Source organism: Notechis scutatus, chromosome 9 (genome assembly GCF_049901735.1).
Source record: "Notechis scutatus isolate UNSWTSFEM ecotype Mainland chromosome 9, rNotScu1.2, whole genome shotgun sequence".
Lineage (NCBI taxonomy): Eukaryota > Metazoa > Chordata > Lepidosauria > Squamata > Elapidae > Notechis > Notechis scutatus.
The window spans coordinates 6,227,292-6,245,557 of NC_142017.1; the positions used below are offsets into that span (position 1 = coordinate 6,227,292).

Sequence of the window (18,266 nt, forward strand, 5' to 3'; positions counted from 1 at the left end):
TCAGATTCACACCTGGTGTGCAAAAAGTCAAAATGGTTATTTGCAGTCTGTGTGCAATGGATGTAAAAAAAAAAGGTGAGCTTGACATCATCACTGCCACCATCTTGATTTTTTGTGATTTCATCTTCTGCAGTAGCTACGATCATTATCCAAGCATTTGGGTTGATTTCCCAATTTCCTGAAAACATCCAAAGGATGGAGTAATTGTGTCTCGCCACTAATTTGTTTACAACTCCATCAATGCACTCTAGGAAGGAGTCAATTTCTATGGTATAATTTTAGCCAATTTTATTTTATGGATTTTTCTTCACAGTCAGTTGTAGAAAACTTTCTGGAATACATTTAACAAGAATTATTAGGTAACAATCTTCCTTTTTAAATTCTTCATGGCCTGAATTCAAGCATTGTGCCAAACTATCATTTGCTGAATTAGCCGTCGTTTACGGGATTCCTGTAATACTAATTCATGGCTTATAAGTCTGAATCATGAAGAAATCACATTCAGGGTTATCAATTGTCATGAATGCTCGGAAATGAGTGTTGAGATCCGGCAGTTAGTTCTTAATCATGCAGGAAAGGATCCAGTCTGTATGTTTTCCAAAGGAGAGAAGATGCTTCAGATTCTTTTGCCGCCTCCTCTGATTATCCTGTTGAGTTTGGGGGCTGCTGGGTTCCTTGAATAATAATTGCAAGAGTCATTTAGGGGGAAGCTGAGAATGGAAGGCAATGCCTAATTGGTCAAGGCAATATGAGTCTGAGAAGCATACATTCTGCAAATCTGTGCTTCTGGCTCAAAGAATGAGCTACTTTCATTCCACAGTGATGGGAAACATCTTTTTTTTGCTTGTCCTCTTCATGTGCACAGAAAAGCAGGGAAATTAGTATTGCAAGTGGAACTCTGACTGTTGTGATTGGTAGATGCAACTTTCAGACTTAGTTTTTGAGAAGGGACAGAAATTAAGCAATATATACGGTCTCTCTCCCTCCCTCCCTCTCTCTTTCTCCCTCCCTCCCTCCCTCTCTCTCCTGGCACCTACTTTCTTTCCAATTTTTTCATCAGCCAAATCTTTTTTTTTTTTTTTTTTTAGGATAGACATGAGCTAAAGATATCCCTCTGTGACAAATGAAGGAGATGTCTTTTGGACTGAAACTATATTTTTTTGGAACAAGGTTGTATATTTGCAACATATGCGTTCACTTATTTCAGAAGTGAAGTTCCCGAAATCCAGTGAATACCAAATTGCAGCAGGATTAACACGAAAGTTCGCGAAAGAGTTGAGTTTTTCCAATTACTGGAGCACATTCCTGGCTAAACCATGGTTTGTTGAGATTTGTTTCATTCCTGAAGTCAGAGTTGGCAGGATTCACACTTCGTAATACATTATGCTGTGGTTTTACTGGTTTTGGCTTAGTGTAGGGCATAAAACCTTTGACTATAGCTTCGAACTCATGATTTACGGGTTCACTTTTGCATAATTTAGACACAATGGCTTATTCGACACATCAGAATTAAAGCCAAACCTGGCTTAGTTGATACGTGAAAGCAGCCACAAAGGTCTGATCAGTTCAAGGTATCCCAAATATTGCCCTCAATTTATGACAGGCAAGATTGATCTTCTCCTACGGATGAATACTTTCTCTATTCTTTAGGATAATTTGATTCAAAAGCAACAATATATAAACATTGTGTTTCGGTGGTGTTTGTGAATATGAGCTGGTGACAATGCCATCGTTCAATTGTTGTTAGATTTAAGTTAAGGGAGCGTGTTTGGAGCTGAGAAAAATAGGAAGCAAGGCAGAGGTGGGATTCAGCAGGTTCTGACCAGTTCTGGAGAACCAGTAGTGGAAATTTTGAGTAGTTCAGAGAACCGGCAAATATCATCTCTAACTGGCCCTGCCCCCATCTATTCTCTGCCTCCCATTGAGTCCCAGCTGATCGGCTGGGTCTTCTTTGGTTGCCCTACACAGGAGAACGGAGCTGGAAAGCAGGTTAGTGGAGTGGGGAGGGAAGGGGGATTTTGCAGTATCCTTCCCCTGCTACCCCCACCAAGCCACACCATGCCACGCCCATCAAGCCACGCCCACAGAACCGGTAGCAAAAAAAATTGAATCCCACCACTGAAGCAATGATTTCAAATGTTGCTTCCTTTCTGAAAGTCTGGTGCTTTCCATTGTATATCAATTAATGTGCAGAAATCAGAAGTGCCTATTAGACAGGCCAAATCATTGAATGGTAGAGGAGAAGATAATATTGGAAGCAGTTCCTGGAACTCCAAACACATTCCTTAAAAAAATTAAGAGGAAACAACATATTTCATCTTAATAATAGAAGGTCTTTAGATGAATGGAGATGACACCAAAACGATGGTGCCCTGGAAAAAATAGAAATATTTGTGCCCAGCCAGATGCACGTGTGTTCCATATGAAGATGTGTAATGTATCTAAATAATTATATAAGGAGGGGAAAAATACATTGCCTAGATCAGTGTTTCTCAACCTTGGAAACTTTGAGACGTGTGGACTTCAACTCCCAGCATTTCCCAACTGGCCATGCTGGATGGGGAATTCTGGGGATTGAAATCCACACATCTTAAAGTCATCAAGATTGAGAAATGTTGGTCTAGACAGCCAAGGTAGACACTGGAAAAAAAAAGAATGGATGTCAGGAGACGTAAGTTTTTTTCCCTTCCTTGAGTAAGTTTACTTAAGGAATTCACTGTGGGATTTTCTCACTTCCGTCGCCTGCTTTGAACATTTCTCTGTAGATGAAGTCTGGAGGGATTGATCCTTCCTGGCATCAGATCTCTGGAAAAAAAGAAGCAATTGGGGAATGAGAACATCAACAAGGAAATGTATTTAGTGGGTGAAAGTAAAGACTTATCTTTGCATAATTTCTTCCTACTCGCAGCTAAGCTCTCTGTTATGTTCCTTTTTAGAATCGAGTTCTGAGGCGTGGTTTCCCCCCGCCTTCCTTAATTTTCAGCATCTCCAGTGCCCAACTTCAAAACTGAAAGCTGAAGGCCCAAATTTGGGCCTGAAAAAAAAAACAACCCGTGTAAAGGTTGTTTGTTTTTCTTATTCCAGAAGAAGAAGAAGGTCTTCATAATCCTTTATTGATAGACCTTTTTGGGTGGCTTCAAAATGTAGACCGCCTTGAGTGTTTAGTCTCCCTGGAAAAGCAGGATATAAATTGAGCAAGTATGTAATAATTAATGACAATCGTTTTCCCGATGTAGAGAGTGAGAGAGAGAGAGAGAGAGAGACGGATTTAAAAAAAAAAGTATGTGAACTAAATTAAGGTTAATTAGGAGCCTCCCAAATAGCTAATGCTTCATCAGCACCAGAACAGCATGTAAATAAATTTAATTTCTCTTTCCCCCACCAATTGAACACTTCTTCAGTTTAATTACAACAGCAGCCTTTTTTCTCTTCTCCCCAACATATTTTCATTAGTGGGAAATGGTGGCTATTAGCTCTGTCTGGAAAAAGGGTATTATGAGCACTCGTTTCTCCCTACCTTGGTTGGGTCCCCTCTTGAGAACAAGAAAACTCCAGGAACTTTACTTCACAGACCAGAGGCCCAATTAAGGATCTTTGGATGAAATATGAGAAGCAGGGAGCACCCAGGCAAGTAAAAACATCACTAATGAAAATTCTGGCGAGATCCCCATTAATTGTTTCAAGTGTTTCCCTTTTGGGTCTCTGTGTGTTTTCAGCGTTGCTCAGTTAACACTCGGCTGCCTTCACCCTTCAAGACCTTGGCCCAGCTAATGGGAGGGCTTAAACTAGCACTGGTGCACCTAGATCTTCTTGAACTACAACTCCCAGCATGGCCAGTGATGAGGGATGCTGGGAGTTGTAGTTTAGCCAAATCTAATGCCAAACCCTATGATGTATAAGTGGTGTGCTTTCTGGACGTGTCTAACCTAGGACTGGTCCGCCCAGTTCTTGCTGAACTACAACTCCCAGAAGGGCTAGCCAATAGGGCCAGTGATGAGGGATGTTGTATTTAGCCAGATCTAATGCCAAACCCTTTGCACTCTGGTGAATAGGTGGTGTGCTTTCTGTTCACCTTTGAAGGCCTTCGCCCAGTTAATGGATGTGCCTAACCTAGGATTGGTCCGCCCAGTTGTTGCTGAACTACAACTCCCAGAAGGGCTAGCCAGCAGGGCCAGTGATGAGGGATGCTGGGAGTTGTAGTTTAGCCAAGTCTAACAGCAAACCCTGTGTGATGGCGATGAAGTGGTAAGCTTTCTGCACACTGGGACATGAGAGAAGAAGGAATTGCAACTTTAGAGACAAAAAGAAGACCTGTAATTACAGATTTATAGATAAACACTTAGGGAAATTTGCCCCCCCAACCCAACTTAGTGGCAGTCGCAGGGCAGGTTTATTTTAATTTCAAAAGACTTCAGTGGTCAGATTCCAATGTAATGTTAAACCATAACGGGTAGCTTTATGCAAGATGGGAAGCTGAAGGTTACTTCTGACTTCCCATAATAGCTTAGAGGCGAGCAACTTTTGATGAGTCAAGGCTGGAGTTCCAGCTCATCTTTTTCTAGAAACAGCAGGAAACCCTGTGATGATGTAATGAGGTCAATGACATGTGGCAGGACCGTGTTTGCTCCAGTTCCGGTGGGTTTAACTGGGATGGGTGTGGGAAAGGCAAATTAATTCCCCTCTCAGTCCCCACCAGTGGAAGAGAAAAGAGGTTAGGAGTGGCCTGAAAACTTGGGAAATCAGGCTGATTTAATTTGGGGAATGAGATAAAATAGAATCATTAAAAAAAATGACACAGGCAACACTGTGGACATGATGGAGGATGGATGGATAGTAGATAGATGAATGATAGATAGATGACAGACAGATGATAGAGATGGGTAGATGGATGGATAGATAGGTAGATAGGTAGCTGTATAGGTAGATAATACATTCTTTTGAGTAAGCATTGACTCCTGGCAACTGTCTGAACAAGTTTTATTGATAAAATTTTGAAAGTGGTTTGTCATTGCCTCCTTCATAGGACTGAGAGACAGTGACTGGATCATGGTCATACACTGGCTTTTGGTCAAGGGCAGGACTAGAATTCACAATGAGGTGGTATTCAGCAGGTTCTGACCAGTTCTGGAGAACCAGTAACGAAAATTTTGACTGGTTCAGAGAACTGGCAAATACCACCTCTGACTGGAGATTTTACAGCATCCTTCCCCTGCCATGCCCACCAAGCCACGCCCACAGAACTGGTAGTAAAAATTTTTGAATCCCACCACTGATGCCTGGCTTCTAGCCGGATACCTTAATCACTATAGTAAAGTGGATACACATGATTTCAAAATCCCAATCTGTTGCTTGATGTGATGTGCAGACAAACCAAAACTAAATGTGTTGAGTGAGTCTTAATAAGGTACTACAATCATGGAGATATGGTTCCCTCCTTCCTTCCTCTCCTCCCTCCCTCCCTCTCTTCCTTCCTCTCTCCTCCCTCCCTCCCTTACTGTATCCTATGACTATCATTAAGTGTTGTACCTTATGATTTTTGACTCTTGATGAATGTATCTTTTCTTTTATGTACACTGAGAGCATTTGTACCAAAGACAAATTCCTTGTGTGTCCAATCACACTTGGCCAATAAAAGAATTCTATTCTATTCCATTCCTTCCTCTCCTTCCTCCTTCCCTTCCTCCTTCCCTCCCCAAGCAGAACTGCCTTTTCTGCCCAAAATCTCCTTCCTCTTCAATTTGCCCCTCTAACAAAACTGAATGTTACAGGTGCAAATTCTGCTGGTGGGGTGTTTTTACATTTTTTAAAAAAAGAATTAATATACATCTCTCAAATAGAAATTGGTGGAATTTGTCTGCATCTTTGCATCACTTCACAGACGTTCTTATACATCTTGGCTGAACTTCAAGGTAACAAATTAAACATAATTTGACCCCCGATGAGGGACTGAGAGTTAAGTTTAATACATCCTTGCAATTTTCAGTTGCCTTCAATACCTCTGTCTGTGACATACATAATTCCTTCATAACAAGTGCTTTTCCAGAAGATGTATTCTGCTGACAGTTAATATAGAATTATTGCCCCTGAATGCATTTCTGTAATTACTTCCCAGATCTGTCTTTGTGTTTGGAAGGCATTTCACTTTAGTAATATAAGTGTTTAGGGAGAGTAGAAGTAATAACTGCAAGCAGGTTATCCTCCTTTATCCCCCTCCTTCTTTCTTCCAGAAAATATATATATATATATGTAAAACATATTAAAAGCTAATGATGTTAAAGTTGCTTACAGTGGGTGTGAAATTTACTTGATGCCTATATATCCTGATAATTTTTGTGTGGCAATATCCTTGTGAAAAGGGGAAAAAAAGTAGCAATAAAGATACAACAGAGCACTGCTTTCTAAGCAACAAAGGAAAGGAAAAGAAACAGCTGATTAAAAATGACATGTTACTGGTGGTGAAAATAAAGAAACTTAATATGAAGGTTCCTGTAGGAGATTTCAGCAGTAATGGAAAATAAAGTGACTCGCGGTTTGAGTGACATGTAAAAATTAGTGAGCTTTAATGAGCCTTTCTACTTGTTAAACTAAGTATTCTCAGAAATGGAAGATAGCAGAGTTGAGGGAAGAATAGATGTGTGTACCCCGGGAGACAAGGAGTGCAGATACAATCTAATTCAAAGAAAATACAGTATATATTCCAGAAGTAAACATCCTACACCCTGAAGACTGGATTCCCATGTTGCTCTAAGGCAAAATGTGGGTTGCCTAGTTAGTGGCTTAGAATGTGGTGTGACTGAACCCAGGTTTGTGAAGAGCAACAGACGGTGGTTAAGCCACTTATGGGAGACTCGAGGCAGTGCCTTACCAGAATGGAATATATCTACTTGGTTGGGTCATTGACACAAATACTGATGAAAGTTCCCCTTCTTGGTGAAGTCCATGAGGTGTAGAGGAAATGGCAAGACTTACCTGGAATAAGAACATAGGAACTTAAGCAGTGCCCTGCAGGATCAGACCACCCCCCCCAGTTCATCCAGCCCAAAAGACTTCCCACAGTGGCCACCCAACCATGTAAGGAAGCCAACAGATATCTTCAGCAGATGTCTTCAGAGAGAATCACACTTGCTATCAAGGTTGGCCATTGATCCTAATGACTCCCATGGATTTGTACAATCTGTTTTGAAGCCAACCAAGCTGACAGCCAGCACCACATCTGATGATAAATATCTCACCACGGTAAATACTCTTTCTTGGAAGGATAAGGATGATGATATTGATTCAGTTGTGTTCAACCTGTGGCAATTCTATATCCTATGCCTCTCCACATGTTCAGATCTTGCACTACTTCTTTGAGTTGCTCTAGGCTCTGTTTGATGTCAACTTTGATGGTGTCCAGTCATCATATTCTTTGGTAGCCTGGTTTCCTTTTGCCACTAACTCCAAAAGTTTATTTAGCCCCATTCTTGTTGCTGTTCTGGAAACATATTAAAACTGTTTGATTTCAATGCAGTTTTGTTTTCAGTTGACCCCCAGTCTGTGAGTTCTCCAGGCATGGAGCAGAAAGGTGGAAAAAAAAATATCAGTTCACTGATTATCCTTCTTCCAGATCTATCAATGCAATTGAGAATTCCAGAAGTTGAAGTCTACATGAGTTGAAGTGGAAAAACAACCCTGATTGTTTGAGAAAGATGTGTACTCTTTTGTGGTGCTTCAGTAATTCTTGATTTTCCTCTGATGCAATCTTGAGAAATTGTATGGAAGATTCCTTAGCTTGCAGTGGAAACAACAAGAGCATGCCTGAAAAATGAGGTCTCTGATGGCCCTAAGTAGGAGCAGTGGTAAAGATCAGCAAAATAAAGTAAAGAAAGAAGTACATAGTTACTGTCTGGAACATGTTTGAAGTTCTTGGATTTCTCTTAAGTTTCCAGGAGCCACAGAGAAGTTGTTAATTCCAATATGATTTCAGTGTAGAACCTTGATTGAGAAGATCCAAGTTGAGGTCCATGCTTTGCCCTGGAAACTCACTAGATTACTTTGAACTAATCACAGTCTTTCACCCCACCTGCTTGTGAATGTTGTTATAGAGAAACAATGGAAGAAAGTAGTACTAGATGTCCACCTTGAAATCTTAGCCCAATAAGCAACCTCAAATAAAGAACGGAACCTAGGTCCTTCTCCATTCATGTGCATTTCACCATCACTTTATAGTTTCTTCTTATTGATTCTTGGAATCTCAACTATCATGCCTGCTCTTCTAATGTTATTAGTAGAGCCCTAAGTTCCTAAAAGAAACCCACCTGATGGTTCTTTGAAAGGGCAGATACTGAAGCTGAAACTCAAATACTTTGGCCACCAAAGGAGAAGTGAGGACTCCTTGGAAAAGACTCCGATGTTGGGAAAGATTAAAGGCAAAAGGAAGAAGGAGATGGCAGAGGATGATGTGATGGTTAATAGTGTCACCTACATGGTGAACATGGGTTTGGGCAAACTCTGGGAGACAGTGGAGGACAGGGATGGTGGCATGGTCCATTGAGTTGCGAAGAGTTGAATACAACTTAGTGACTGAACAGCAAGAGCCTTAACTATTTAGAATAACGGAATTGGAAGGGACCTTGGAGGTCTTCTAGTCCAACACTCTTCTCAGGCAGGAAGTCCTATACTGCTTCAGACAAATGCTTGTCCAATCTCTTCTTAAAAACCTCCAGTGTTGGAGCATTTACAACTTCTGGAGGCAAGCTGTTCCACTGATTACTTGCTCTAACTGTTAGGAAATTTATCCTTCGCTCTAAGTTGCTTCTCTCCTTGATTAGTTTCCATCCATCGCATCTTGTCCTTTCAATATTCATAGTTTGAGCAGATCTATCTGATCAAGACAACATTATCCTTTCCTTCCTTTCTTCTCCTCTCCCATCTGCTGTCGGCATCACACAAATGACAGCTTGGAGAAGTTAGAATGGCCACAGCTCTGGGAGGTCACAAGAAGGTAACAATATACAATTTTCCACGGTTCACATGTAGCCTTATCCCACTGTTCTTCATTACAAGGCTACAGCGAGATCAATTCTATTAACTTGTAAGTCTTAGGTAGCTCCAGACCATTAACTGCACGCTGGACCATCTTTTTTTAAAAAAAACAAAAAACACGTATGTGTGTATTAAAGCTTGCTTCCTCCCCCATTACTGTTGTTGAAAAAAAAGGAATAACAATTATGTTTGATATCTCAAACTTTAAGAGTTTGAGTCATTTGTTCTGTGATATTGTGATGTAGGACACATTCATCGTCCCGGGTAGGGAATGAATATGCCTATCACAGGCATATATTCTTTGTGTTTTTGTTAACCTATTTTTAATCTCCTGTAATTTGGAAGAAAAATAGGCATTTGGATATTACATTGAATATTAGGATATAATAAGCTGAACAGCTGGTATTTGTCAATGGCATCCAAGATTAAAGAAACAGAATGCCAGTCCCTTAAATAAGTGTTAGGATTATAAGGATTAAAAATGCTTGGGTAAACAATGGCTGTTAATGAGAGTAGCCAATTTAACTGTTTAGCCTGGATTTACAATAGATGGCAACTTGTGAGCTTTTATTTTTTAAGGACTTTTTAAAAAAATGCTCTCAATATTTGCAATCTTTCCTCCCCAAATGATGATTTTATTGTCATTGGAACAAGGCAATATTTGAAAATCCTGGCAAAATCTAAAAAGATCTGTGGGGTAACAGAATCATTTCTAGAATAGGAGTTCAGGGAAAAATAACCCTTATGTGGTAATGGCTACCACTATCCTGAAGCAGGGATGTGGACCTTCCTTCCTTCCTTCCTTCCTTCCTTCCTTCCTTCCTCCCTCCCTCCCTCCCTCCCTCCCTTCTTTCTTCCTCCCTCTTCCTACTCCCTTCCTCCCTCCTTTCATCTCCCTCCCTCCTTCTTCTTCCCTCCCTTCCTATTCCCTCCTTTCCTCCCTCCCTCCTTTCCTCCCTCCCTCCTTCCTTCTTCCCTCCCTCCCTCCCTCCTTCTTTCTTCCCTCCCTCTTTCTAGTCCCTCCCTACCTCCTTTCATCTCCCTCCCTCCATTCTTTCTTCCCTCCCTCTTTCTACTCCCTCCTTTCCTCCCTCCCTCCTTTCCTCCCTCCCTCCTTCCTTCTTCCCTCCCTCCCTCCCTCCCTTCTTTCTTCCCTCCCTCTTTCTACTCCCTCCCTACCTCCTTTCATCTCCCTCCCTCCATTCTTTCTTCCCTCCCTCTTTCTACTCCCTCCTTTCCTCCTCCCTCCCTCCCTCCTCCCTCCCTTCCTTCCTTCCTTCCTTCCTTCCTTCCTTCCTTCCTTCCTTCCTTCCTTCCTTCCTTCCTTCCTTCCTTCCTCTTCTGTGCTGCCTATCTCAGCCTAGAAGTGATAATAGGCATTTGGAATAGGCTTGTATCAGTATTTAACATAAAGTTAAACAAGTCAGTGAATAAATACTTTGATGACCTGCAAAATATTCCTGAGCACCAAAGTTGTTTTCGAAATAAATAATAAAAACAGGAACCCTAGAATTAATTTTGCTAATCCTGTTTTTTTTTGCGGGGGGTGGCTGGCTGGCTTGGGAGCAATGGAAAATATTCGGTTTCAGGAAAGGTCTCTTGTCTGTATTCTATTAGCACCTAAGAGAGACGTGGTTGGCAGTTCTTGTTTTAAATTAATTTTATATACTTGATCATATTTTATGGATTTTAACCTTATAAAACCAGTGAGTTGGCATCCAGATTTATGGACTTTTGGCTGTGTCAGACCTGCTGGCTTTAAGGAGAAAGAATTGGCATTTAATCTCCCATGATTTGCATCTAAGTAAGATGAATTTGAATCTAAGTAATCTTTGGAAGTGTATTCAGTAAGTATGACAACATGAGATTGGTGATTAGTATACAGGGGAAGGGGAAAAAAACTGAGTTTATTATTACAATAAGATAATGCAGAGCCATTGAACCTGTGACCTGCTTTCTTTCCTTTTCTTTCTTTCTAATTTGATTGAAATCACAAAACAGGCTGTGAAAGAAAACACAAGGTTTTGATAGTGCCTTCAAAATCAGACTTTTATTTTAAAACTTTGCAATCCTCATGAAGCTTGGTGGCAAAGAGATGTGCTTTCTTGCATCTGAAAACTGTAGTGTTGATTTAAGCCTGGTGGCATCTTTTGATACATTAAAAGTCTTTACAAATGATTTTTTAATATTTCCCTTTTGGGCGTAAGGGTATTTACATGCTGTGAGACCTGGCAGGGGGTTTAAAAAATTTTTTTTCTAGCTTGATCAGAAGGGGCAAATTTGAGAATTTTTTTTGATTTCTAGTGCTGATGTTAAACAACCTCAGTAAAAAGATGTAGCCCTGGGTTTTTGACATTTTCCAGAAATAAGCTGCATTTCTTGGCTGCTGTCCTGTTTTTGAGTGCTCAACAATGCTAATTGTCTTTCCAGTCTCGAATATGGGAACAATTAGTTCATCTGTTCAATTTTTAATTTTATTAAAGAATGATAAACTGCCAGCTTGCTCATTGATAACTTGGAAATGGTTCCTTAACTTCCTCCTGGGTACCCTGTGAGTTAAAGACTGCATGCAATTTTTGGCTAATAATATTACAGGTTTCTTGTCCTGACTAGAACATTTTTATGCAGAGTTCTGTTCCTTTCCTTGATACCTGTTGCTTGTCAGGGAGTAAAAGGGAATGAATGAATGAAAGACAAGGCAAAAAGAGGAATAGTAGAGAATGAATGAGCATCTCACCATAACATGGGCCTAACATAGATAAGTGGATGGATGAATGGGTGGGTGGGTGGATGGATGGGTGGATGGATGGAAAGAAAGAAAGAACACCAGAAAGAAAAAGGACCTGTATACTGCACAAGTCAAAAAGAGGACTGTGAAAATATTTACAGACCCCTCACATCCCGGACATAGACTGTTTCAACTCCTTCCCTCAAAACCATGCCATAGAGCACTGCACACCAGAACAACTAGACACAAGGATAGTTTTTTCCCGAACGCCATCACTCTGCTAAACAAATGATTCCCTCAACACTGTCCAACTATTTACTAAGTCTGCACTACTATTACTATTAATCTTCTCATCCCTCCTTATTGCTCATCCCCTCCCACTTATGACTGTATGACTGTAACTTTGTCACTTGCATCCTTATGATTTATATTGACTGTTTCCTAGTATGATTTGATTGCTTATTTGTACCCTATGATTAACATTAAGTGTTGTACTTTATGATTCTTGACTCTTGACGAATGTCTCTTTTCTTTCATGTACACTGAGAGTATTTGCACCAAGACAAATTCCTTGTGTGTCCAACCACATTTGGCCAATAAAGAATTCTATTCTATTCTAAAAAGAAAGAAAGAGAAAGAAAAAAGAGAAAGGAAGATCGGTAGATACCCTGTTTCTCCAACAATATGGCCTCCCCCAATAGGAAGTCCCAGCATATTTTATAGGCATGAAATGAAATTAAGCCCTTCCCCAAATTAAGGCCTATATTAAAACATTTGAAATGGGGGGAATGGTGGTGGGGGGGAGCTTGTCATTGGAAGCACTTTTGTTGCACACCCGGATATGGTGCTGCCTGTGTTGACCCCGATACGAAGTGCCCCACCAACGCCGAGGTCAACATCCAAGCCATCACTGCCTGCCCGCCCAAAGATGCAAGGGAGGAATTAAGTCACCCTGAAAAGACGGCCTAGCCATTTTTTTTGGGGCTCAAAAAAAAATAAGACCCGGCCTTATTATATGAGAAACACGGTAGGTAGATAGGTAGATAAATAGATGGCTGGATAGATCGATTGATAGATCGATTAATAGACAGATAGACAGACAGGCAGAGACAGACAGAGAGGTATATAGATAGAACAGGCAGATAGGCAGGCAGGCCAGCAGGCCCACAGGTAGTTGGACAGGTAGAAAAATAAGTAGAAAGATAGGTAGATAGAGTGAAATATCTTGCAAGATTGAATTTGGGTCAGTCATTGGGACCAGAGATTTTCCTCTTCTGAGCTTTTGGATTGATGCTGGAGGCCATCTTCAGTGAAGTCCAGGGCTCCAGCATGAATCCAAAAGCTCAGAAGAATAAAATCTCTGGACCCAAATTTGGTCTCGCAACATTATCCTGGGACACATATATTTGCCTTCATTCTTGGAATATTTAAGGAGTTATACATAGAAGGAAGGATTCACTGGAGAAGAGTCTAATGCTGGGAAAGATGGAGGGCATAGAAGAAGAAGGGGATGGCAGAGAATGAGGTGGCTGGATGGAGTCCCTGAAGCAGTCAGCATGAGCTTAAATGGACTCTGGAGGATGGTAGATGGCATGCAATTTTTGGCTAATAAAATTACATTTCTGTGCAGAGATCTGTTCCTTTCCTTGATACCTGTTGCTTGGCAGAGAGTAAAAGGGAATGAAGGAATGAAAGACAAGGCAAAAAGAGGAATAGCAGAGAATGAATGAGCATCTCACCATAACATGGGCCTAACACAGATAAGTGGATCAGAGGTGGTATTCAGCAGGTTCTGACCAGTTCTGGAGAACCGGTAGCGGAAATTTTGAGTAGTTCAGAGAACTGGCCAATACCACCTCTGACTGAAGATTTTACAGTATCCTTCCCCTGCCTCGCCCACCAAGCCACGCCCACAGAACCGGTAGTAAAATTTTTTGAATCCCACCGCTGAAGTGGATGGATGGTTGGAGTCATGGAATCAGTTGGCATGAGCTTAAATGGACTCCAGATGATGGTAGAGGACAGGAAGGTCTGGAGGAATGTTGTCCATGGGAATGCTGTGATGGGTCGGACACGACTTTGCAACTAACAACAACATAGATCACCCCCTAATTTTATCCCTGTCTGCAACAGCCCTTTGGGTGGAACAATCACGCCTGGCCCAAAGCCACGCTGTGAGCTTTTATGGTTGTCGGTAGATTTGAACCCAGTCCTAGTCAACATCTCAACTGGCACACTATATGGTGACCACCATGCGAGCTCTTCTGTAACTAGCATCCCTCTCAAAATAATATGCATTTATCTGCTTGTGGCTTTCGCTATACAGAATTGCCCTTAAAATAACCAGTTTTTGTCGCCGGACCTTCAACTCCAGTAAAATCAGCAGGCGTTTACACTCCGTTTGCCTCTTTCCTTTGGAAATGTGCGGAGCGATCCAGACTTAAGGGTGGCTTTCCTTTTTTTTTTCATTGGCAGGAGGTTTGAGAAGAGAGCTGGAGAATGATAAACGAGAGATCCGGGCATTGGAAGAGCGCAACAGCATTACCAGCCAGGAAGAACGAAATGAGGAAGATGAAGATATGGAGGACGAATCAATTTACACCTGCGATAACTGCCAGCAAGACTTCGACTCTTTGGCAGACCTGACCGAACACCGAGCTCACAACTGTCCAGGAGGTAATGTTAAACTCGCTTTACAAATCTGACAGGTGGTTAGCTGAGTAATTGGACATAGCAACAGCTTGAGGCCTCGAGTGAGATTAAAGAATTAATAATGTAATTTTACTGTTAATGTAATTCTACCGTGGTGCCTTGGGTAGGCTTTGTTCACTTCTCTTCAATAAAATTAAAATTAAGAAAGCAACTTGGCTTTTCCAGTTGCAGATCTGATGGTAATAAGTTGAGATGATGATTATTATTATTGGTTTTTTTTTTTTAAGGCAGGCAACCAGCAATAGAGGGAGTTGTTTGAGCTTTTTTTTATACCCAATCCAGCTTTGATAGGTTTGGGGAGAAAACTTACCCAACTTTTCTCTCTTCCTTGCCATGATTTTGCAATTTTCAGGCTGACCAGGAAATGCCAAAAACTGAACCAAGGACCTTTCTGTAGAGGGTAGGCACGAAGCTCTTGATGTGACCTGGAGGGTTTGTCAAGCTCTGGGGAAATCAGAAGATTCAGGAAGTTCAAAGAGTATAAAGATTTATTGCAAACTTAATCTCTCTACAAGAATCTGGCCAACTGAGTGTTAAGGGAAATGAGGGGGAGATAAGAGAGGCATTCAAGGTGGACTTGATTTAGATCTCTTGTGGGTGCTAAGAGACTCGTGACTTATGACACATTTGACTCCTCCCTTGGGCTCAGCCTGGTCATCTCCCATCAGGTTCATCCTGAATTCAGCCATCATCTTTTCTGCAATGGTCCAGCGCAGCCTCAACCACCAGAACCAGAATGGGGCAAAGCCTGGTTTAATGCATTGTTGAGGCTCTAAGGGGTTTAAGGAGCATCTAGAGGAGAGGTTTATGCCATCTTCCTCCTTCTAAAGTAGGTCCACCCATCATTTGCAGTGTGGCCTTCATAAGGTACAACTTCTGCTCTGGAGAAAAATGTAAACTTCTGGTCTATGCCAAGGTCAGGAATCCTGCAGGAGAGGACCAGGCTGAGTTAAACACATCATAGGTCATCAGTCCCTTCACACCCACAAGAGATCTAAGTCCAACCCACCTTGAATGCTTCTCTGATCTCTTGTGTATTTCCCTTGACCATTAGTTGGTCAGATTCTTGTAGAGAACTTAAGCTTGCAATAAATCTTTATACTAATTTGAATTGCTTGAATCTCCTGATCTCCTGATGCTTTCAGACTTTACCTGCTCACAGCAAAGAGAAAGAAAGTAATCAGATATCCGTGGCACTGGAGAATAACCTTATAGTACCTATCCGTCAGGTGAAAGCAACCAGAACCACTTGTGAACAATTCCAAACAGAAGCTTTATTGCTACTCCACTATGTTACAAGAATCTCACCAGACTTTCCCTTGGAAAACAGTCAGATAAGGTTTCAAGGATTCTGGGGGAGGTCTTGTGCCCTAAAAACTCAATTCCCTCTTTTAACGCCTCCCTCCAGTTTAGCTGGAGATTCCACCCCATCATCTGAATGGGGTTTGTCTTTGCATGGGGCAAGAATGCAGCGCCATTGAGTCTGCTTGGCGTGTCGGTGTCCCCTTTCTTGTTTTGAAGCATTGAGGAATCTTGTGCAGGAGCAAATCGATAAGTTATACATTCAGGTTGATAATGTTGCAACTGCAGCTAATATAATACAGTATAACTAATGACTTCCATAGGGATGCTGAAGTTTAGTTGACCCTGCAGTTTGGGATCAGGGCAAGATTGTAGGCGATGACTTCAAAGCCGAGGATGAACCATCTCCTTCAATGCGGTCCCTTAGAAATTCATTAGAGTTTATGGAAGTTGCAGTGTGGTGTTGGACAAAGTTAACAGCCATTTTCACCCTGCTCCTTGTGGCTCAGTATATTTCAGGGCAAAATCTCCATCAAAAACATAGAGGTCTTCATTCCCCTTTAGTTGGTTCTGTTACATTTCACTTTTTATTTTTATAAGCTTTAAACTTATAACCCCTTAAATGGGGATGCGTAGCTTTAGAGAAGGGACCTAAAGCAAGGTATGAAGACCTTTGTCGTTGACATGTTCATCCTCAGAAAAGAACTTGAAATCTCATGCTGTGCAATTGTAGCATCTGCAGCTGTGGCCGAGGCAAGACAAGTTTTGTGGGGCTTGATTCTGGAGGGACATGTCCACCACGTTCTAAAAGATAGGTTGAAAGGGAACAAAATTGATCGAAAACTTCAGATATGATCATACTGAACATCTTGAGCTGAAGAAACCTGATTTAAAAATTCTCTTTGATGCATGTCTGCCTTACATAATGATAAAAAGTGGGATAAGTCCATTCCATTCCCAATTTTCTAGTAGCCAAATCGAACAACTAAAATATTTCTTGAACAAATTGTTCTCCCTCCTCTCCTCTCCTCTCTCCCCTCCCCTCTTCCATTTCCTCTCCCCTCTGTCTTCCCTTCTCCCTCTCTCTTCACCTTTCCCCCCTCCTGCCCCCTCCCCTCCCCTTCTCTTCTTCCTCTTCTCCCTGTACTCTCCCCTCCCTTCCCCTCTCCTCTTCCAATGCTAATTCTGTATTTGCTGCTTCATGCGAGATAGTGTTTGGTCTCTTTGACGCATGCCAGTTAAAAATAGGAGCTGTTTTATTCTTTTTCCTCCAGAGATGGGTGGGTGGGTGGGTGCGGGGAGTGGTATGGAGGTCTTTTAATTCCTAAAGTGCAGAAGAACCCATATGCTCTTGACTGGATAGTATTTCTTGAGTCCCTTCCTCCCTCTATGTCTTTTATTTCTCACCCAGAGGGAGAAAGTGGCAACTCATAAATTCCTTGCCTCTCTGGTTTCTGAGTCTGACAGTGGAGTATCTGTAGCACATTAGCACATCAATGAACTGGATGCTATGAGGTTACAAGTGGGGTCCCCGAGCATTTCATGAGACCTTCTCCCGTTGCTGTGCAACTTACAGGTTACCTATTTCAAACCAGGTTTAGCAGTAAGAAAGCTTAAAGAAGGTGGCTGTTTCTAAAGTTCTGCATGCTGAATTCAAGGTATTTTTTTGGTTGTGGTTATTGTGTGCTGTAACCCAGGGGTCCCTAACCGCCGGTCCGCTGGACCGTACCGGTCATGCGGAACAAGCCTTACCGGGCCGCTGGTTGCTGGCGCCGCCATCTTTTTGGTAAAAAAGCAATTTTTCGTCAAAAAGATGGCGGCGCCAGCGCTGGTGAGCTTTTCCGGGTAGAAAGCCATTTCTACCCGAAAAAGCTCACCAGAGCGCATGCCGCTCATTTTTGTCGAAAAATCACTTCGTGACGTCACCGGAAGTGATTTTCGTCAAAAAAGATGGCGGCGCCCAGCTGACGCCGGAACCGGGCCGCTGGCGCCAGCTGACGCCGGAACCGGGCCCGGCGTCAAAAAGGTTGGGGATCCCTGCTGTAACCTATTGCATTGCACAGGCATGCTTTTAAATCGCAGTAAGCATGTTGAAGAGGACGCAGTGGATCAGTGGCTAAGATGCTAAGCTTATCGATCAGAAGGGGTTAGCAGTTCGGCGGTTCGAATCCCTAGCGCCGCGTAATGGAATGAGCTCCCGTTAGTTGTCCCAGCTTCTGCCAACCTAGCAGTTTGAAAGCATGTAAAAATGCAAGCAGAAAAATAGGGACCACTTTGGTTGGAAGGTAACAGCATTCCGTGCACCTTCGGTTTAGTCCTGCCAGCCACATGACCACGAAGACATCTTCAGACAGCGCTGGCTCTTCGGCTTTGTAATAGAGATGAGCACCGCCTCCTAGAACCGGAAACGATGAGCATGCATGTGTGAGGGGAACCTTTCCTTTACCTTTTAAGCATGTTGATGCGATGTTAAATCTTCCTCCATGTTCTTTCCTGCACG

The 18,266-nt window shown here is 42.0% G+C and overlaps 1 protein-coding gene across 2 annotated transcripts in view; it reads left to right on the forward strand.

Annotated features, from left to right (window-relative positions):
• ZNF423 (zinc finger protein 423) overlaps window positions 1-18,266 on the forward strand; it is a 250,919-nt gene that overhangs the window by 45,043 nt on the left and 187,610 nt on the right. For both annotated transcript variants that reach the window (XM_026675896.2, XM_087971476.1), the window contains exon 3: window positions 14,228-14,428. In XM_026675896.2, coding sequence (XP_026531681.1) covers window positions 14,228-14,428 — 201 coding nt within the window. The remainder of the gene's footprint in view (window positions 1-14,227; window positions 14,429-18,266) is intronic.